The following is a 22,463-nucleotide window of genomic DNA, read 5'->3' as shown; positions in this document are numbered from 1 at the left end:
GCTATGTGCATTCCTCAATGCAATCTCTCAGAAGGTAATCAATCCAGAAGATCTACCACGGTTACAGAACGATGTGGTCCAATGCCTTGTCAGTTTCGAGTTGGTGTTCCCACCATCCTTCTTCGATATTATGACGCACCTCCTGCTCCACCTAGTCGAAGAGATTTCCATTCTCGGTCCTGTATTTCTACACAATATGTTCCCCTTTGAGAGGTTCATGGGAGTATTAAAGAAATATGTTCGTAACCGTGCTAGGCCAGAAGGAAGCATCGTCAAGGGCTATGGAAATGAGGAGGTAATTGAGTTCTGTATTGACTATGTTCCTGACCTTAAGCCGATTGGTATTCCTCAATCGCGGCACGAGGGGAGACTAAGTGGAAAAGGCAAGATCGGAAGGAAATCCACGATATGTATGGACGGTCATTCTATGACTGAAGCACACCACACAGTTCTGCAAAATTCCAGCTTTGTGGCTCCGTACTTCGAGCAACACAAGAATATTTTACGCTCGGACAACCCGGGGAAGCCTGAATCCTGGATTAGAAAGGCCCACATGGAGACTTTCGGCAGTTGGTTGCGAAAACATTTAATGAATGACAATGATGTTGGAGATCAGCTGTACATGTTGGCCAAGAAACCATCTTCGACTATAACGATTTTCCAAGGGTACGAGATAAATGGGAATACATTTTACACCATCGCCCAAGATAAAAAGAGCACCAACCAAAACAGTGGTGTCCGCTTTGATGCAGCAACCGAGAATGGGCGAAAGGTCACATATTATGGTTACATAGAGGAGATATGGGAACTTGACTATGGACCCTCCTTTAAGGTCCCTTTGTTCCGGTGCAAATGGTTCAAGCTAACAGGAGGTGGGGTAAAGGTGGACGAGCAATACGGAATGACAATGGTGGATTTCAACAATCTTGGTTACCTTGACGAACCATTCGTCCTTGCCAAAGATGTCGCTCAGGTTTTTTATTTGAAGGACATGAGTAGCAAACCGAGGAAACGGAAAGATAAGAAAACGATCAGTACATCATGCGATGATCCAAAGCGCCACATTGTTCTTTCAGGGAAAAGAAACATCGTGGGAGTGGAGGACAAGACAGACATGTCAGAAGATTATAATATGTTTGGTGAAATTCCGCCCTTCAAAGTGAACACTGACCCAAGCATTAAGTTAAATGATGAGGATGCTCCATGGATACGGCACAATCGTAAGCAAGCAGGGACACAGGGGAAGAATTGATGTGTAATAATTTATTGTACCAAACTTTGTATTTGGTCGATGAACTGAATGATGTATCAAACCTTTTGTCAAACCTTCAAGGGATTTTAAAATGAATTAGTTTTATTTTTCTGATTTTTTTGATATATAATTGTATTTTTAAGATTTTAAAATGAATTAGTTTTATTTTTCTGATTTTTTTGATATATTATTTGTATTTTTAAGATTTTAAAATGAATTAGTTTTATTTTCTGATTTTTTTGATATATAATTGTATTTTTAAGATTTTAAAATGAATTAGAAACAAAATAATATAAACTTTAATAAAATATATAAGTACAAACAAAATAAAATAAATTTTAATAACATAAATAAAATTTATGAAACTAAAATTATCAAAGTATTTTCTGTTCAAAACATTATAAGCAACCTCTAGTATTTTTGAAACTAAAATTATATAAAATTGATTCAACTAAAATTATCGAAGTATTTTCTGTTCAAAATCATTGAAAGCTAAAAGAATTTTCATAAAGAACTTTTTTTGTTAGAAACTTTAATAGCAAAAATAATTATCATAAAGTAAAATAAATAAGTAATTAGAAACAAAATAAAATAAAATAAATAAGTTTTTTGTTGTAAGTAGAAACAAAACAAAATAAATAAAGCAAAAAAGAAAACAAAAAACAGGCAAAAAATAAAAAAAATATGCCACCTACTGGGCGACCACGGCCTGAATACGACTAGAAACCCATCGACGGGCTAGGATTCAGGCCCGCAGAAGGCCTAGTAGGCCCATCAGGCATAGCAGTGACAATTAGGCCCGTAAGCCTGCAATGGAGAGGAGCTCAAGAGGGGAGCGGCAGTGGGGCTTATAAACCACTGCGCGCCCCTCTCAACTAGCGAGGTGGGACTAAACTTTCGACGCGGGCGTAGCAGCACAATGCCTTTAGTCCCGGTTGGGGAGGCGGACCGGGACTAAAGGGTACCCTTTAGTCGCGGTTGTTGTCCCCAACCGCGACTAAAGGCTCTTTCTGCGCGGGAACGAAAGCGGCGCCAAAACCCTTTAGTCCCGGTTGGGGAGGCGGACCACGACTAAAGGCACACCAACCGCGACTAAAGGGAACCTTTAGTCGCCTTTAGTCGTGGTCCGCCTCCCCAACCGGGACTAAAGGTATGTGTATATATACTGCACTTAGCAGTTTCCGCCACTTCCCATTCTCCTCTCTCGACGCCGAAGCCCTGCCCCGACGCTGATCGACGCCGAAGCCCTGCCCCGACGCTGACGCCGACGCCGAAGCCCTGCCCCGACGCCGAAGCCCTGCCCCGACGCCGACGCCGACGCCCTGCGCGCCGCCGCCCCCGTCCCCAGTGAGCGCCGCCGCCGCCCGTGCCCTGCCCTTAGCTCTCCGCCGCCGCCGCAGCGTGCCCCTGCCCTTGCCCGCCGCAGCCCCTGCCCTTGCCTGCCGCCCGCCGCCCGACGCCCCCGTCCCCAGTGAGCGCCGCCGCCGCCCGTGCCCTGCCGCCCGCCGCCGCCCGCCCGCTGCCCCTGCCCGCCGCCCGCCGCCCGCTGCCCTGCCAAAAGAAACCAAAAAGAAAGAAGAAAGAAAGAAGAAAGAAAAAGGAAGAAGAAAAAAGGAAGAAGAAAGAAAAAGGAAGAAGAAAAAAAAGAAAACAAAACAAAACCAAAAGAAAGAAGAAAAAAAAGGAAGAAGAAAAAAAGGAAGAAGAAAAAAGGAAGAAGAAAAAAAGGAAGAAGAAAAAAGGAAGAAGAAAAAAAGAAAGAAGAAAGAAAGAAGAAAGAAAAAGGAAGAAGAAAAAAATGAAAACAAAACAAAACCAAAAGAAAGAAGAAGAAAAAAAGGAAGAAGAAAAAAGGAAGAAGAAAAAAAAGGAAGAAGAAAAAAAGGAAGAAGAGAAAAAAAGGAAGAAGAAAAAAAGAAAGAAGTAAGAAAGAAGAAATAAAAAGGAAGAAGAAAAAAAGAAGAAAGAAAAAGGAAGAAGAAAAAAAATGAAAACCAAAAGAAAGAAGAAAGAAAAAGGAAGAAGAAAAAAAGAAGAAGAAAGGAAGAAGAAAGGAAGAAGAAGAAAGAAAGAAGAAAGAAAAAGGAAGAAGAAGAAAGAAAGAAGAAAGAAACAAAATGAAAAAAGAAGAAAAGAAAGAAGAAAGAAAGAAGAAAGAAAAAGGAAGAAGAAAAAAGGAAGAAGAAAGAAAAAGGAAGAAGAAAAAAAAAGAAAACAAAACAAAAGAAACCAAATGAAAACCAAAAAGAAAGAAGAAAGAAAACCAAATGAAAACCAAAAGAAAGAAGAAGAAAAAAGGAAGAAGAAAAAAAGAAGAAGAAAGGAAGAAGAAAGGAAGAAGAAGAAAGAAAGAAGAAAGAAAAAGGAAGAAGAAGAAAGAAAGAAGAAAGAGGAAGAAGAAAGGAAGAAGAAGAAAAAAACAAGAAAAAAGGAAGAAGAAAGAAACCAAATGAAAACCAAAAAGAAAAACAAAGAAAACAAAACAAAATACTTGGCAGTGCTCAATAATCTTATTTTTTAATTCCTCCTCCTCTATGTCCCCTTAATCTTATTTTTTAATTCCTTTATACTTAAAGAATTTTTACTACATGCAGGAGTGACATATGGCGGACGATAGAGCCGAGCCACTTAGGGATCCGGAGGCTGAACGTTATTTAATGGGCATCATCAACAACGAGATTCCTTATGTGCCGGGCTCAGAATATGAGCAAGAAGAGGATGTAGTCTCTTCTTTTCTGAACCTTGACGGTGGAACAGAGATTGTCGATGATCAAGAAGGTGAAGGAACGGACATTGTCGACGGAGGTCAACCGTCAACAAACGACGATCTCGAATTGCAAGTAGCAACCACCTCCGGCGAGGTATATATATACATTGAGCCTCTCGTGATAAAAACTTACTGAAATGTGAATACATATGTATTAACGCGCGCGACTCTCTTTCTTTTTTTAGCCCTCCGGATCGAGTACGACAAAGCGTGGCAAATCCAAGGCGATGAAAACAGGAGAAACATATGCCATTGAGTTTGTCAGTGAAACCGGCAAGCCCCTACAGCACACCTCAAAGTTTATCAACCAATGCGAAGTCGTTGTTAGAGACAACGTCCCGATCACCGTCCAGGAATGGAAGGAGCCAAAGAAGGCACGTCTTGGTTTCAGTTTTGTCGACAAGAGAACGAAAAAGGATTGCTGGAGAAAGCTTATGGAACATTTCATTCTACCTCCGGAATACAACAAAGTCGATGAATTCGGTAACGAGGTTCCGGGTGGACGTCAGAGGAGGAGGCTAGTTAAAGAGTTCGCTCTTCAGAAGATGGGCGAAGCATTCCGGAACTTCAAGAAAAATTTAACCCGTGACTATGTCAACAAGGGCAAGACTCCGGATTTCAATGGACAACATGAGAAACTGAAAGATGATTGGCCAGAATTTGTGAGGCAAAAGCAATCGGAGCATTTCAAGGAAATATCGAAAAAAAATAAGGATAATGCGAGTAAGAAAAAGTTCCATCATATTATGGGGCCAGGAGGATACCGCCTTTCGGAGCCTAGGTGGCAGAAGATGGAGGAGGACCTGAGGGTGCGAGGAATCCCTCTAGGTACAGAGGGATGGGACCCAAGGGCCAAAAGCTGGTGGTACGGGCATGGGGGATCGCTAGACCCGGAGACAGGGGTGTGTGTTCACCGGCAGAGACAGTTTGCTCCCACCCAAGCCCTTATTGACGCAATGACCCAAGCTCAAGAGGGCTTGATCAAGTTCAACAGAGAGAAAGACGCACTGACAACAGCCCTCGGGAATGATGAACACGGAGGACGTGTACGAGGCAAAGGCAAAGTTCCGTGGAAAGTAGGGTTTTCCCAGGACAATGACCCATACTGTTACAGAAGCCGTAAGAGAAAGACGGACCGGGATGCAGATCTTATGACGAAGTTTGCATCGGAACTCCATGAGTTGAAGCAGACCATGCATGAACTAGTAAAAGAAAAATCGGCTGCAGGGCCGCATGAAGATCATGAAGCGGATCGCGGAAGCCAGCAGCGGAGAAGCAGCGTGGCTTCCACGGATGCCCCGCCTGGTGCTAGTGCACCGATGATCGAGATTCGTGCACCGGAGCCTCACTACCCCGTGGATGATATAAGGAGATGAAAGAATGTGATCTGCATTATCCCGTGGGGAACGTTTCCACGAAGGTAGCTAGCGGCAGTGCTTTACCCTGTACACCTGGAGCACTCCACCACAACAACCCCATTGCATATGGCTATGCTCGTGTCACGGTGGAAGACATAGTCCAAGGGTTTGAGGACCTGGAGATTGACAAACCTACACCCGAAGGGGAGAGAAGACTTGGAGATGTCAAGCGCCAGATCATTCTATGGAAAAAGAAGTACATAGTGTTTCCAGGCGAGGCGCCAAGGCTAGCAAGTCCACCCCCCTCCGATGGTGGTGGTGGTGGTGGTGGTGGTGGCGGTGCTGGCGGTGGTGGTGGTCGTGGTGGTTCACCTACACCTCCTTCACGCCATTCGACGCCGTCCCTCGATCCACAACCTCCGGCGGGTACGACGCCCCCCAATCCACCTCCGGCGAAGAAGCAGAAGCAGGCGGACAACAAGGAAACCCGCTCCTGGACTATTAACCCGGACCCTTATGTACCTAAGACCACAAGGGTACCGGAGCCATCACTGAAGCCTCTCCTCCCAAGGCCTGGGGAACTTAGTGAAGCTGAAACCAAATTGGCCGCGTCTGCTGATTATGAGAAATGGAAGGCGGATATGAAGGCGATAAAAGAGCCTGAGCCCAAGCAAGTATTCACTGAGAAGCAAAAGAAGTGGGCTAAGGATTTTTTGACGACACCGTCCCAAGCTGAGCTGAATATGCCTGACGACTATGGACATGAACTTCGTAGGCAAGCAAAAATATTGAAGGAGGAGAAAGAAAAAAGTAAAAAAAGCGGGAAACAAGTTGACCAGCTCGGGATGCAGAAGAAACAATCGATCCCCCCGCTCATAGTGAAAGCCGGTCCGGAAGAGGACCCCGAGATCATAGCAGCTGCGGCGGCACTTGGATTGACTGTAGCGAGTGCCATGAAACAAGCGTCCGAGATGGGTTTGACTCTTCGTGCCTTCTTAGGCCTTGAGGATGCGCCAGTATGTGAGATAGCATTACAATATGTGCGGAATGGGCCTCTCGTCGAGCCTGCGCGGGAAAGAGTCTACCACCACAAATGCGAAATCTGCTACGTTGGTACAAGCAATTCATAACATGGGCCGACAAAGAATATGTTTATGCGGATGTTACAGATGAGCATCACACCAAACGGTACTCTGTACAAGTTCATATGAGTGAATTGTTCCAGCTGTTCAATCTGCGCGACCTCGACAAATCTATGCTGAGTTGCTACGTTCTGTAAGTGATTTATTTCTACCTCATCTCGTCATTGCCTGCACTATATATATATATATATATATATATATATATATATATATATATATATATATATATATATATATATATATATATATATATATATATATATTGTCCTAACTATATTGTTGCGTATGCTATTATGCAGATTGAAGATTTGGGAATGCAAAATAAGAAACATCCATGATGTTGGGTTCATTGACCCACATATCGTTAATGGACATGTGTTACAACATCACCCCGAAGACGTGGAGAAAGACTTGTACAAGTTTCTTAGAAAGCATCAACTCAAAAGTCATATTCTATTTCCTTACCATTTTGGGTGAGTGTTTCTCTCTTGTGCCCATTCTCTTTTGTTTACTCCATGCATGGTATGTCTAATCGATGAGTTATGCATGACTGTGCATGTAACGTGTCCGCAGGTTCCACTGGATTCTGCTAAATATTGAACTTCACACCTCCAGAGTTCTAATCATGGACTCTATGGATTCGGATCCAAAGCGTTGGGCCGACATGAGAAAAATGCTGCAAAAGTAATTATTTTCAATCATTTGAGCTCTATATCGATCGGTCTCTTTCATTCATTTCCTAATATCAAGTAACTAATAACTCACTTGTTCATTTAATTTTCTTTGCCCTGTAGGGTTTGGAGACGGTTCTCAGAATAAATTGTCGGTGAATTCAAACATGAGCTAGATTTCAGAAGGTTAGTTAATGTGGATAAGCAGCCACCGGGGACCAATCTATGTGGATACTATGTTTGTGAGAACATCCGGAGACACACCTCTGAGCGGAAGGCATCGGATAGCGTGCGGAACGCGACGGATAACTTGCGGAGGAGGCTTAGTCCAGAAGCTCGCTTCCGACCAATTCAAGAAGAATTAGCAGGATTTTTCATGAGGGAAGTCATCAATCCTAAAGGAGAACACTATACCAAGGACGAAGAAATTTATATGCATACCCGAGATTGAAACTTGTTCGAAGTTGTATATGGTCATCCATCCTAATTGTGTATGGAAACTTGTTCGAAGTTGTATATGGTCACCCGAGATTGAATATATATTATATATTCCTCTTGAATTCTTCTTGTTTGAAATTTCATATGCATGTATATAGTAGCGTAGAATATGTGTACTGAAACTTCATCAAAATTAAAATAAAACACAAAATAAAATATAAAAGAAATAAAACACTCCAAACTAAAAAGAAACCAGGTTTAGGGGGGCTAAAACCCTAAACCTGCGGAGGAGGCCTTTAGTCCCGGTTGGCCACGAGAACCGGGACTAAAGGTCCTCCACCCCGACGGACCACTGGCGCCCACGTGGACGGGCCTTTAGTCCCGGTCAGCCACAAGAACCGGGACTAAAGCCTTTAGTCGCGGTCCGTAAGAGGCGCGACTAGGGGGGGGGGGGTCTTTAGTCGCGCATATTTAGTCCCGGTTGCACAGCCGGGACTAAAGGCTGTTGCGAACCGGGACTAAAGGGCTTTTTTCTACCAGTGAGAACCATGGAGCGACGACGCTACGGTCCGAAGAGACGACGCGGATGCAGCCCATTGCTCGATCAGTGAAGAGGCGTGTAAACTTAGACGGTGATCTTCACTGAATCCTGAGGAGACGTTCATCGGGTGGTGATCAGACCAGACGAATTACGTTAGACGACGGGACGTGCACATGGGTTGCAACATGCGCGGGCAACTAGCATGCACGCACCGTGCATGGAACAACCAAGCGGCATGCAGCAATGGGCAACAGCACCACGCTTGCGCGCGGTGCATGAGTGCGCACGAGACGTACGCGGCCAGCCCGACAGGGCAACGCAGGCCAGCGCGAGCGACCGCAGTACACGACGCGTGTGCGTATGGCCTGAGGCGCTGTGTGGCAACTGATCCTGTCGGAAAGCCGATGAAGATGCTGACGAAGTAGACATGCGTGGGAGACGACGAACGGCGGCCAGCGACCCAACCTGATTTGAGATCGGAAAACCAAAAAAAAAAACGCCGATCAAGACGACCGGTGAGAGAGAAAACCTAGGTCGGGAAAAAGACTCTCTAGGCCACACGGTCAATATGATCGGCGGACGAACCCTAGGTACGGGCGGCGCAGCCCCAGGCGGCGGTCATGGAGGCCGACCGCCCCGGGGGCGGCGCGCGGGGCGGAAGCGGTGGGTGGCGGCTAGGGCTGGATCGGTTAGGCTGATACCATGTTAGAAGGGAGAGAGGAATTTGGTGGAATAGTTCTTTTTTATTGCTTGAGCCTCGTGGGCGTATATATAGTGAGTACATGATCTGCTTGGAGTATAAGGCAAGGTAGAATAATATCCTACACTATTCTAACTTTCCTAATAATCACGATACTCAACACTGACGCTGGACCCGACAAGGGAGGGGGGGGTGTGTGTGTGTGTGTTGGGTTTGCCCCCTTTTTTGCACCACGCGGCACCGATGCTATAGGCGGTTTTGTTTTGCTGGCACTAGTGGCAATAGTTGCTGGAATCAGGGACTTTTTCTTGTCTGGATCCACAATTGGGTGTGTTTTTTACTGCATCTGGTGACGTATTTTGCGACGACCGGCAGTAATCATGGAATAATATATGCAAATAAAAATGAACAAACCTATATACATACATCATATCCAAACTTCCGAACAATAGTATTTACCAGTTCAGCAAACATCAGGGAGAGATTCTGCATGTCAAGGAAAATGGAAAAAAATTGAGTGTCACGATGGGTGAATTGAGTCGAGCAAGATGGCTGAATGGACCGCGATGGTAGCCTAAAGGGCCTTGAATGGCTGAATGGACCATGGTGGGTGCCACGGCGTTGTTGTGCTACCAGGGGCGTGTTGTGCTGAATGGACCCCGGTGGTAGCCTAAAGGTAGTAACTGGCAATAGGATCTTCTCCGCCATCTGTGCGGTATTTTTAAACTAGGAAACAGGAAGAAGAAAAGCCAAATGCTGCAAGTGTTACTGATAGAGTTTGTGGTAGACAGCTCAAAACGCCAAAACATAAAAGAGAACAAGAGCCCCCACAAGGCTACAGCTCTAGTGTGGAGATCAAGGAGAAGCTGGAGTGTTTCCTTGAAGGAGGACCAGAGCTCCTGCAAGGCTAGAACTCTAGTTTCGGAGATCAATGAGAAAAAAATATTATTTTGCTGGCATGAGCAGTAGGAGTATCAAGTAGATTCACAATGGTGTTGCATAAATTGCGATTATATTGCAGAAGAGACCAAAAATTGTTGGATGGGTATTTACTTTTGTTGCAATCAATTTACAAATTTGGAGCATAAGTTTAAACTGGTTTGTAGTTGGATGGTCGTCGGCCAGAATATAGCGGTAAACAGCAGACTGCCAATTTTGTTAATCCCTATTGTTAGGTTACTTTGAGAGAATTAAATTTGATGATGAAATCATCAACAGAAGAAGCACAAGGCTAACAAACATTCAGAAAAAAGATAGGTTGTCCAAATTAACAATAGTGCGGCCGTCTAAATCTGTTCACATGCTAGGATCAATCATCACAGATATAGAAGAGTTTAGTTGTCCGTTTCAACGTAAATGCCAAGTGCGTCAATGAGGCCTCCGGAGCGCCCGTGGAAGCCAACTATCCTGCCGCCCGCCGCTGGCAGCTCGAACGGCGGGCCTTTCCGTGTCCCGTATGGTCCGAAGGAGCGCCGGTTGCCAACTAAAGTAAGCGCTCCGACGAGGAAAGAGCCACCAAACTCGCCCACATGCCCTTTCATAGCGGTGAGGTATTCATCCGGCTCCAGACAGATCTGCACATGCCAAAAACAAAATAACAATTACATGAAGTGATAATTTGCCTAGGCGTGTTTTATGATTCAATTCAAAAATAGTTCGTTGATTGGAAATTTGGAATGGCATGGCATCCCCTTGAGAAAAGATCTGTCAAGGAATAATGTGATGGATGGAGTAGGTCTTAATTAGTATCACCTCTGAGCGCTGTCGACCCTCAAGTTTTCCCCAGTGCTCCGTCTGCTCAATCCGGCCGTCCCGCTCGTAAGACACCGAGATGGCGTCGACGGCGCCTGCATGCCACAGTATTACCTTGACGATGCGGTCGCCGCCGCGCACGTCCATCTTCCAGGCGTCGCCACGGGGGCCGCCGCAGGGACCCATCTTGAGAACGTGCCCCTGAGAACACAAATCAAGAGAGCAGAGCACCACGCGATCATTTGCCTTCAGATGGAGAGATTGCCAGACCAGAGTATATGATTCCTAGGCTGCAGGCGTTACCTTTGCCTTGACCTTCTGGAGTTTATCCTCGGCGGCTTTCGCCTCGCTGCGATGGTCGCCGATGCTGACGGTGATGGTTGCGGGGGCGCCAAGGGAGATGTCCGGCAGAACAACTGCAAAGCGGTCCGCCGGCAACAACGCACCCTGCTGGAGCGGCAGCACGGCCGTCGATCCTCCTCCCGGCGCGGCAGAGTTGCTGCCGCCGCCGTGGCCCTCCAGGTTCGGCTCCTCCACTTTGACTGTCACCTTGCTACCGGCCTTCTCCATCTTCCTGTGGATGGACGTCTCCTCACCCGACCAATATATATGTGTACTGAGCGAGCGACGTGCTAGCTAGTGGTAGATGCACGCAGGGTGAGGCTTTTCGCTTCGTCTTCCACACCAAGCTCAGTTAACGAGGAGGCTTTGGCTTTCATCGATCTCTTCCCATTCCCAGGAAACCAGTCTTTATGTTTACGTGCAATTTAATGGGGGGCAACTGTACGTTAAGTTGGCTGATTATTTTTCAACCACAATTTTTTTTTAAGGTTCAGTCCTCTCCTTCTTCTTCTATGTGAAATTCAACCACCGCCCAACGGAATTTCAAGAGACTTACAAATCGCAAATGTACAACTTAATTGTGTAGTGTGAGCCACCGTTCACAAAAAAGTTGTACTACCCCACCCTATTGATCGTTTGTTTCGACTTCCGCCCTTTATACACCCTCAAAAACCAGACTCCGGAGCATGGAAATTGGTAGGTGTGCAGTTTGGTGTCATCCTAAAAGAAGATGTCGTCGGCAGCAGCAGGTTCCATTGATCCAACCTGATCAAACCACCTCCATGGCTCTCTAGCAAGCTGTCCTCTACTACCTCCGTCTTGGTTTATTCGTCCCCTCCAGATGGAGAGATTACCTTTGCCTTGACCATTACCAGGTATTTTCTGATATGGTAGACAAAATAAAGAAAATAATAATGCATGTCATCAAAAGTTATATAACCGGATTCGTATTTGAACATAGTTTCCAGCGATATTATTTTTGCTAAATGTATTAACATCTTGTTAGTTAATTCTAAGGTCAAAATTTGTCACAAAATGCGAAGGGGACCAATAAACCCGGATGGAGGTAGTACTTCCTAGTTGATCTGGTTGTAGAAGCTGATGCCGCATTCGTCAATCTGCTCGAAGACTGGTTACGCAGGACGAACCGGCTGCCCATAGCCTCATGTATGTCAACCTGATTTATAAAGCAATCTGCCAACACAATTTTGCGCAATGAACATCTTTGATACTGCTATTGTGTTGATATCTGCAACCTCGGATGCCAAGAGTCTTCTCATGGCCAAAATGTAGATGGGCTCTGATCATTTCCTTCATCAGGCACCTTGCGCTTGAGCACAACTAGGTCGTAGCTTGACAGTGACAAGCTTTTTATCTTGCAACAAGAGCTCTGATAATCATTGGTTGTAGAGTTGCCGTAATGTAGATCACATGTGAACGTGGGTTCGGTCACCTTAGGTTCTACACGGACGACAGTCGCCAGAGATGGCGGCCTAGTGCCTCTCATGCCACGTTGAACATAAAAGTTGGTTGTCTTCGCAGCAGTGCGTGCAGAGCGCGCAATACAGGCTCTAACTTGTGCTGCAGTGTGAAGTGACCCAGGAGCACCATTGTTGATCTAGGAAAGCCGCAGCCAGACTTCACGCAGAAACATGGTGAGCCTGGGCATGCCTTCTCGTGTTCTTCCTTCTGATAGTAGCTGACCTGCTCGGCGCATCCATATTTGGAAAAACATTGGACTATTGGAGCAAAGGAACTGTGACTGACTCGACATGTTCCATCCCAAAGCAGCGCAAGACAGAAGTTACAACAGAGCATAAGTGGCGCTTCTTGTCCAGGATCTCACAACGGCAAGACAAGCATATGAAATGTCCCAAAGAACACTCTGGAAAGAAAAGAAAAACAGGGTTCTGGCATGAGCATATAACCTCCGAAAAATATATACACTACACAACAGCATGATACGTCAGTACTGCACAATTCCTTATTTTGTCTAGCATAGCTAATTATGTTCATAAGGAGTTCTTTCTTGACAACTAGCACCACACCTGACTATAGATTCATCAAAGCTCTGATATTATCCCAAGCTTTTATCAGAGGCTGGAGTGTGAGGAAAAGTAAACATATGCATAGACATAGCGTATTTACCTGAAATAGTCTGAGGGACACAGAGCAGACCGAATAGTCGAGGGTCTCCAACCAGATAAAATGTTCCATTCCAAAACAGCACTTGAAGGGAATCTTGATATAGTATGTGGGGCACTTGTAGTCCTGTTGAACCTCACATTCACGACAAGAGGATCATATTTTGTTTTGAAATGGTCGCGGGGGGGGGGGGGGGGGGGGGGCGCCCCACTGAATATATTTCAGTCAGCGTGAACTACAGAGTTATGAGTTTTGTCAGGAGAGGAACTCGCGCCACAGACCGACATGGCCCTTTAGAGTTTCAGATTTAAGTCTATGAGTCCATATAAGCAAGTCATCTAAGATAGCACAAATAGAACTAGAAGCAGCAATATCTAAACCCTGGAAAACTTTCTTGTTCCTAGCACCCCAAATCTTCCAGAGAATGAGAAGAAGCATGAAGGGGCGGATCATAGTGGGCAGCACGTCGGGGATAGTGGTGCTGAACAGGTCCCCTATCATAGCATAACGAGGGCGAACCGGCGGCTCTCCAAATCAGACAAGCAGCCGGGCAAGAGGAGCATATGAAATGCCCCCACAGAACACTGTGGAATAGAGAGGATTAATTGGACCTCATGAGAATAAATCTTACCAGAAACAAAGAACTGAAATACTACATGACAACATGATAGGTTACTACTACACATTCATTGTTTGAGCTACCATAGTTGTTACGTAGAAACACTTTCTTGCCAACACATACATACCAGTGGTGCATGCATTTATTTACCGAGAATATCGTTGGCCTGAGGGGCTCACAGCACATGGTGCAGTCAAGGGTCTCCAACCCAACGGTGACATTGAGCCTCTTGGCGCTGCTCTCTCCCTCTAGTTGCGCTTCAGCTTTTCTCTTCCTGGAGCTACTACCATCCATCGCTAACAAAAATCAAGGTAACTGCGCTAACGTTTTTCTTATATTTCTTTTATCCACTCGAGGTGGCCAGCCGTTCCCTGACGGCGGCGCAGTTGCAAGCAAATCGCTTATCCACTCGACGGTTACTCGAGGTGACCTCCTCTGAGGGAACTGCACAAACCACCACTTATTGGGGCTGGTGTTGCGAAAACACATACTATACGGGTTTGTTACAGAAAACACCACATATTGGTGTAATACATTGTAGATAGGTCTAATCTAGTATTTGGATGCATTGACGTAATTACAACAAATGGGTCCCGCTTGTAAGTGTTGGGGAACGTAGTATTTCAAAAAAAAATCCTACGACCACGCAAGATCTATCTAGGAGAAGCATAACAACGAGCAGGGAGAGTGTGTCCACGTATCCTCGTAGACCGAAAGCGGAAGCGTTTAGTAACGTGGTTGATGTAGTCGAACGTCTTTGCGATCCAACCAATCCAAGTACCGAACGTACGGCACCTCTGCGATCTGCAACCGTTCAGCTCGGTGACGTCCCTCGAACTCTTGATCCAGTTGAGGCCGAGGGAGAGTTTCGTCAGCACGACGGCGTGGTGACGGTGATGATGAAGTTACCGGCGCAGGGCTTCGCCTAAGCACTACAATGATATAACCGAGGTGTGTTTCTGTGAAGGGGGGCACCGCACACGGCTAAAAGATCAACTTCTGTGTCCTAGGGTGCCCCCCTCCCCACGTATATAAAGGAGGGGGAGGACGAGGCCGGCCAAGGGGGAGGCGCGCCATGGGGGTGAGTCCTACTAGGACTCCAAACCTAGTAGGATTCGCCCCCCCCCCTTTCCTATTCCAAGTGGGAGAAGGGGGGAAGGAGGAGGAGAGAAGGAAGGAGAGGGGCGCCGCCCCCTCCCCTTGTCCAATTCGGATTGGGGCAAGGGGGGCGCGCGCCACCTCCTGGTCGGCCCTCTCTCTTCAGCACTAAGGCCCATGAGGCCCAATAGCTTCGGGGGGTGGGGGGTTCCGGTAACCACTACAAAAAAATACACTTCCGTGATGATACGTGTTTGTCACAGTAGGTCACGTTTCCTGTCATGCATGTGCATCCATGATAATTTTATGACAGAATCAAGATAGTCATACCTGTGCTGTCGTAGAAGTGTTTCATGACATTACCAAAATTATCATCACGGAAGTGTCCACTTCCATGACGATAATTCACGCGTCATGGAAGTGCTTTCGTCAAGGGTGACTGACATGTGGCATCCACCGTAACGGGTCGCTGTTAAGCTCTCGGGTCCGGTTTTGGATCCGATAACCCGCTAACAGCCCGGACTAATAAGGATTTTCCACGTGTAAAATTCTCATTGGCCGGAGAAAACACGTGTTGGCTCACCGTTGGGACAGATGTCATCCATTCATTGGACAGGAGGCCCCTATGATACGTCGACACGTGGCACGGCCCTACAGAGGCCCATTCCGGTGAAAAGGCCAGCCCGTTTGACTTGGTCAAAAGGTAATGGGCCGGCCCACGAAAAGCCTGTTAACGGCATGTTCGTATATAGCCCATTTACGGCCCGCTAACTCACGACCCGTTACGGCCTATCCGAATTAAGCCCAGTAGCTTCATCTGGGCCGTCCAATATGATTCCAGCCCGTTGTAACTTCCGGCCCATGTATGGCCCATGATGTCTTTCGGCCCATACGAGGCCATTTGTAACTCTTGGCCCATTAATGGCCCGTGGTGAATCTGGCCTGCAATGAACAGTGTACCCCTTTATACCCATTAACGACCCATTATTCCATTGGGCCGTTTCCAACCCGTGTTATCTTTCGGCCTTCTCAGGGCCCATTTATTCTTGGGCTAATTTCCAGCATTCGGTTACTTACGGCCCGTCATTGGCCTTTTCTATTTGTGGGCAAATTCAGCCCGCGGTTGCAATCCGCCCGTTTGCGGCCCGTTAATCCATTCGGCCGTTTTCATAACGTCATCAAATACGACCGATTAACGACGGCCTGTTATTATCAGCCCATGAACGGACGATTCCAAATCTAGCCCGTTTATGGCCCATAATGCGGTCTGTTATTGGCCCATGTTTGGCCTATCGATCATACGGCACGTAGAAGGCTCATTGATGCTACGGCCCTTAGAAGGCCCATTGTTTCTACGGCCCGCAGGAGGCCCATGGTAACTACAGTAAATATGTAGCCCATGGTTATTGTGGCCTATTTTTAAAAATAGGTTATTGCGGCCACTAGCAAACCGTGGAAAAAGAACTGCACTGACTACAAGCAAACAAATAAACAAGACAATAAGGAAATAAATAAGCAAGCAACTTACGCTAGGCTATCACGACTATTACACATATTACATCCACTGGGCATCAAAGTTCGCCACCAGTGCAAATATAGGGAGCAAAGCAGCATATCATATACATTGGTTGTCAAAGTTGGCGACCATTGCAAATAAACGCCGCAACAAAACAAGTCCAGAACTGAAACCACTTCAGAAGAGCTCAAGAAACAATATCCTGGGTACCCATAATGCTAGCAAGATGCTTAGCAAGCTTATTAACCTGGATGCTTATATTAGCTCCTACATATTCTATGAATATCTTTATCAAGCAAACCGCATAACAACATACGTTGTTCCCTTTGTCATCGGTATGTTACTTGCCCGAGATTCGATCGTCGGTATCACCATACCTAGTTCAATCTCGTTACCGGCAAGTCTCTTTACTCGCTCCGTAATGCATCATCCCGCAACTAACTCATTAGTCACATTGCTTGCAAGGCTTATAGTGATGTGCATTATCGAGAGGGTCCAGAGATACCTCTCCGACAATCGGAGTGACAAATCCTAATCTCGATCTATGCCAACTCAACAAACACCATCGGAGACACCTGTAGAGCATCTTTATAATCACCCAGTTACGTTGTGACGTTTGATAGCACACTAAGTGTTCCTCCGGTATTCGGAAGTTGCATAACCTCATAGTCAGAGGAACATGTATAAGTCATGAAGAAAGCAATAGCAATAAAACTCAACGTTCATAATGCTAAGCTAACGGATGTGTCTTGGCCATCACATCATTCTCTAATGATGTGATCCCGTTCATCAAATGACAACATATGTCTATGGTCAGGAAACTTAACCATCTTTAATTAACGAGCTTGTCTAGTAGAGGCATACTAGGGACACTTTGTTTTGTCTATGTATTCACACATGTATCAAGTTTCAGGTTAATACAATTCTAGCATGAATAATAACATTTATCATGATATAAGGATATAAAATAACAACTTTATTATTGCCTCTAGGGCATATTTCCTTCAGTAAGTGCACGCGTGGCAATAAAAACCAGCCACATCACCCGACATATTAGACTGTCATTATCTTCAAAACATGTGGTCCAGTTGAGCCAAAACTTTCCCAGATTAGTATTTATTACATGTAGTATTTACTGGAATTATTTCACATTTTTCTGAAAATTTCAAATTTTAAACAAAAAATATGAATGGGATAACTAAAACTTCCATTATTTAGCGAATCATTAATCCAAATGGGGTAAAACTTTCCAGAATGGTACTGTACACATGTGTAATTTACTAGAATTTTTCACACTTTTCTAAAATTGTTAAATTTTGAACCCAAATTTAAATAAATCAAGTTCGGCATGAGATCACCAACACAAAAACATGGTAGATATTGTTCCCATTAGATTTTCATCAGGTTTGAACATCCAAGTACTTGCAAAGTCGCAACATGGCCATTACAAACTACTATACGCCATTCATTTTTGACGAGGTTGGTACCCTAGACCTGGAGTGAAGTAGGAAAACAATCTGCTGGCTTCATATCGGCGCATAACCTAAGTAATAACAACACGAACGCTAAAAAAAAGGATCCTAAACAAAAATAGGTCGATCAACGGCAAAATTTCTGCCCAAAAAAGGGGTTTCATGAAGGAGAAGAAGACCTACAAGGTAGGGGAGAAGACGAGCAAAGCTTGCGTGAGAGCGGGGAGGGGGGGGGGGGGGAGGGCGCTTGCCACTCTGTACGAGAGATGGTTGGTATCTTGTTTGATCGACATGGGCTTTCAGCCCATCTTTTTTTTGAGTCGGCTTCGAGCCCACTTATTAAACTGTTTTTTTTAACTCTGGTCTTTTCACTTCTTGGTCTAATATATGTTGGCTGATGTGGCCGGTTTTTATTGCCACGCGTGCACTTACAAGCGGGACCCATTTGTTTGTAATTACATCAATGCGTCCAAATACTAGATTAGACCTATCTGCAATGCATTACACCAATATGTGGTGTTTTCCGCTACAAACCTGTATAGTAGGTGTTTTGCGCAACAACAGCCCCAAGAAATGGTGGTTTGCGCAATTCCCTCGACCTCCTCTTCGTTGAAAGGGGGGATACCATTAGTGCTCCCTCGTCGGCGAGTCCTCCACTGGACCCCGCCGCCCGCATGCGCCTAGCCGGAGCGAGTGGAGGCGAGCGCGACGGCGGCTGCGGACTCCGGCGGCAGCAGGGTTGCGCTAGAGGGGACTATACCTGGCCAAATGTCGGGTTGGGCCAGGCTTCGGGCTGGGCCAAACAAAGCCTCCTGGGCCTGGGCCCGGCCTGGCCCGGGCATCGGGCCTAAATATCAGTCCCGGCCCATCAGTGCAAAAGCCCTCCGGGCCTCGGGCCGTTGGGCCGTTCCCTTCCCTAAATCGCAAATATGTCGGGCCCAAGCCCGGCCCGGCCCGGGCGTCGGGCTTAGATCTTAGGCTCAGGCCCAACCCATGGGCAAAGTTGGGTCAGGCTTTTTCGGGCCGGGTATCCCATGGCCAGGTCTAGAGGGGACCGACGAGCTGAAGAGGGCTAGATAATGGGCCGGGCCTGGCCATCTTCGTTTTGTGTAAAAAAAAGTGCCTAATTTACCTCCCATTTTATTTTTGTCAATTTGAGGGAACACAATTAGCAGATGGAGACCCCTCAAAAAAGTTTAGCAGATGGAGTATATTCAAATGAGCAGACCACGTTAACTTTTACCGATGGGTAAATTTGACCAATAGTTAACCTAATAATTTGAGAGTTATTTGATACATAAGTGGTACCATTGTATTCATATTTTAAAACACTCCGAGACCATATCGCATTTGTATTGTACATTCTATAGATTGACGGTTGTTGAATTGTGCAATATATTAGCAATTTTTAGTCTGTAGAAATTTTAGGAAAGATCAATGTTTTTTCATTATTGTTACTCGTATCATATTTTCGCTTGTTTCCTTATGTAGTGAAATTAATTCTTCAATCCGGTGTGTCTTCTCCCTTCACTTTTCTACACAATTAGCCAACATTAAGATGCAAACGCGATACCCCCCCCCCCCCCCCCCCAAATTTATTTCTCTGCATTGGGAGCACTAGCAAAGCCATGCGCAAGGTTGATGGTCAATTGACTACCCAGCTTTTTTGTTATAATAAAAAGCAATAACACATGTAGAAATCTTGCAAAAAAAAAATCAATACTGCAAATTTATATATTTGACTACGTGACACCAATTTATTGCACAAGATTGACTGCGGGTGGAGCTGTGGTGGCGTCGTCAAGCCGCGCCCCGGTTGGCTAGTGGCGTGGGTACGTGCCCGGTGGCTCCGGCGCTTGGAGCTCGCCGGACGACGCGGGTTGGGCAATGGCCCGGTATGGTTGATGCTCCATTCGTAGGTGACTCCATGGTACCTTGGCAGGTCGGCTGCAGCGGCGGCTGGCATGTTCCGGCGTCGGCTCGTCCATAGGCAGCTTGTGTCGGCCTTCGATCCCTCTACTCGTTGTTCGGGCACTACTTTCATCAAAGGGTTGGCCATCTCCCAGCTGAGGTTCATCGCTCGTCTCGCGCCCGGGGCTGCAGGACGGGGCGGTGCTCATGGGCAGAGCCCGTGGCTCGGTGCTGCCCGGTGGCCATGGCCGTGTGGGCGGCATGGTAGCCGGGGTGTGGTGTTCGGTGACGGTGAGTGTTGGCCGGGGTGAAAACCTGTTCTATCTTCGGACGGACCAGTGGCGGCGAAGCTCGTCTCCTTCTTGAAGGCGTTGTTGCGACTCACATTGCCCGTCGTGTTGCTCCAGGGGGGGAATTCTGATCCTCGGATCGGGCGGTGGCGACGCTCCGGTGTCATTTCATCCCCGAAGGCGCCACCTTGGAATCCACGGTTCGTCGTATGCGACTACTCCTACATCTCTTCGTAGTGATAAGGGTGGTGTTGCTGCATTCAACGTCTATGTATCCTGTCTTGGGTGTGTGCGTGTGTTTGTACCGGACTGTTGATGATCGTTGCTTTATATATAAAGCGCGGCCAAAGACTTTTTTTGTAGGTTATGAGAAGTGTCGAAGCATCAAATTTCATACAAATTTATACATGTGGAAAGCCGCACGCATTGAGGGCCGGATTTCAGACAAATTTATACACACGGACCACAAATTGATTAACACAAGTCGAGTCTCAGGGCTCACGACAAGACTTTGGAGATCGGTGTGCAGACTACCAACATTACAAGGCAGACAATATTCAGCTACAGAAACTAGTACACTACGTGACGCAGCCTCGTAAACTAGTAGTACACTACCAACATTACAGGGCTCGTGGCCATGAAGTAATCAAGCAGCTGCTGAAAGTCTGCTCGATCACTGCGTCCACACGTCCGCGCTGTATCTGGAGCTGGCCTTCTTGGCGCGCTTCGATCCCATCATCATCATGGCGCCGCACGCCCCCGCCGGTCCGGCCTGCTGCAGAACGGCCGCCATCTTCGCGCCTGCGTCGACGACGTAGTAATCCATCCGTCTCTTCCTTGGAGAAGCCTTCAGCACAAGAGATGAGGCGCTGGTGGTGGTGCTCGTCGGCCTCTTCTTCGGCGGCAACAGCGACTCCTGGATCTGGAGCTGCAAGCCCGGCGTCGTCGTTGGAGATGGAGACGCGGCTGCGGAATTCGTCGCTCTCTTCTTCGGCGGCAGCAACGATGGATCGATGATGGTGCGGAAGCTGTGCCCGGCTGGCTGGAGCTGGAAGCCCGTCGTCGTCATGAGAGAAAGATGGCGCTGCCTCAAGAATTCGTTCGACGATCTCTTCTTCGGGTATGGGAAAACAGCTAGCTAGCTAGGTAGACCATCGGAAGGAAGGAGGCCGGGGAAGGTATATAAAGGCCGGTCAACGCGTCCTCCAGTTCCGTATGCTGGTACCTGAGTAGAGTCGGAGACGGTCCACGGCGGTTTCGTTCCGAGTGCCGTCCGGAATCGGCCTGGAAATGATTTTTTTTTACAGGATTTCAGTAATTTTAAAAAACTAATTTCAAATCTTTCCAAAACTGATTCCAATTATTTCATCCATTCCTATAAGTTGTTTCAATTCTTTCAGATAACAGATATCAATAATTTCAAAAGGCTATTTTCACTCTTTTCAATAAACTGATTTCGGTTCTTTCGAAAAATAGATTTCAATAAACTAACTTCACACGTTTTTAAAAATTAATTTCACTCTTTCAATAAATTGATATCAATAATTTTTAAAAACCGGTTTCAACTCTTTCAAAAAAACGTATTTCCATTAATTAAAAAACTACATCCACCGATTTCAGATAACTAATTTCACGTATTCCAATAAACTAATTTCTCGCATTTCAATAAATCAATTTTGGTAATTAAAAAAACCGATTTGTCTTTAAGAAAACAGTTTCAGTTATTTGTAAGAACAAATTTCACTTTGTTCAATAAACTTATTTCACTTTTAAGGACATGCAAGAGAATGTTCCAAAGCTGGTACTCGAATAAATGTTCCATGAAAAATCTAACTCGATCGGCCTGGTAGACAAAGGGGGCAATGTCTTTCGGCCTTGTCCCATCGAACCATCACGCATCCCATAATGGTGCCTTGTCCCCATTATCGATGGTGAATCAGGTATAGGTGTAGAAATGCTTCGTGTCCACGGCATCACAAAGTTTGCCCATGCCAAACCACAACCTGCTTGGGCTAGTCCATTCAAGCCATGGCCAACGTAACCGCATCGCCCTCGCAATTTTTTTAGATGGATCACACGAGACCCCCAAGGTGGGTGGGGCAGCAGACAGTTTCCCAATTAACCTTGCATTTCTCTCTCGAGGTCCTGACAAGTCGGCGATTCAGGCCTTGAACCGACTGGGGATGCCCCTTCTCTGCAGGAGATCGAAGATGTAATCTTATATAACTAAATCAAAAGCCTTCCCGAAATAGGCTTTCGCCCCGCTTTATATATAAAGCACCAACCACACAAAGTACACGACCGAACGATACAACATAGTGAGGTAACCATCTTACAAAGCCGATCGCAGGATAATCGGATAACACAGGAAGACGTGAAAACACTGCCACACTACACTGTAGTACACCTAGGCTCCACGACAACGCCCTCAGGAGGGGGAACGGCGCCA

The 22,463-nt window shown here is 46.2% G+C and overlaps 1 protein-coding gene across 1 annotated transcript; it reads right to left on the bottom strand.

The window, feature by feature from the left end:
* Positions 1–10,082: 10,082 nt before the first annotated feature.
* On the bottom strand, positions 10,083–10,816 carry LOC109761407 (jacalin-related lectin 19-like). Its single transcript, XM_020320221.4, has 2 exons — positions 10,622–10,816; positions 10,083–10,443 (listed from the first exon to the last, which is right to left on the bottom strand). The coding sequence occupies exons 1-2, from the start codon at positions 10,805–10,807 to the stop codon at positions 10,204–10,206; spliced, it is 426 nt and encodes a 141-aa protein (XP_020175810.2). The 5' UTR covers positions 10,808–10,816; the 3' UTR covers positions 10,083–10,203.
* Positions 10,817–22,463: the final 11,647 nt, after the last annotated feature.

Source organism: Aegilops tauschii, chromosome 3, assembly GCF_002575655.3.
Source record: "Aegilops tauschii subsp. strangulata cultivar AL8/78 chromosome 3, Aet v6.0, whole genome shotgun sequence".
Taxonomy (NCBI): Eukaryota; Viridiplantae; Streptophyta; class Magnoliopsida; order Poales; family Poaceae; genus Aegilops; species Aegilops tauschii.
This window is presented reverse-complemented; position numbering and strand designations above follow the sequence as displayed.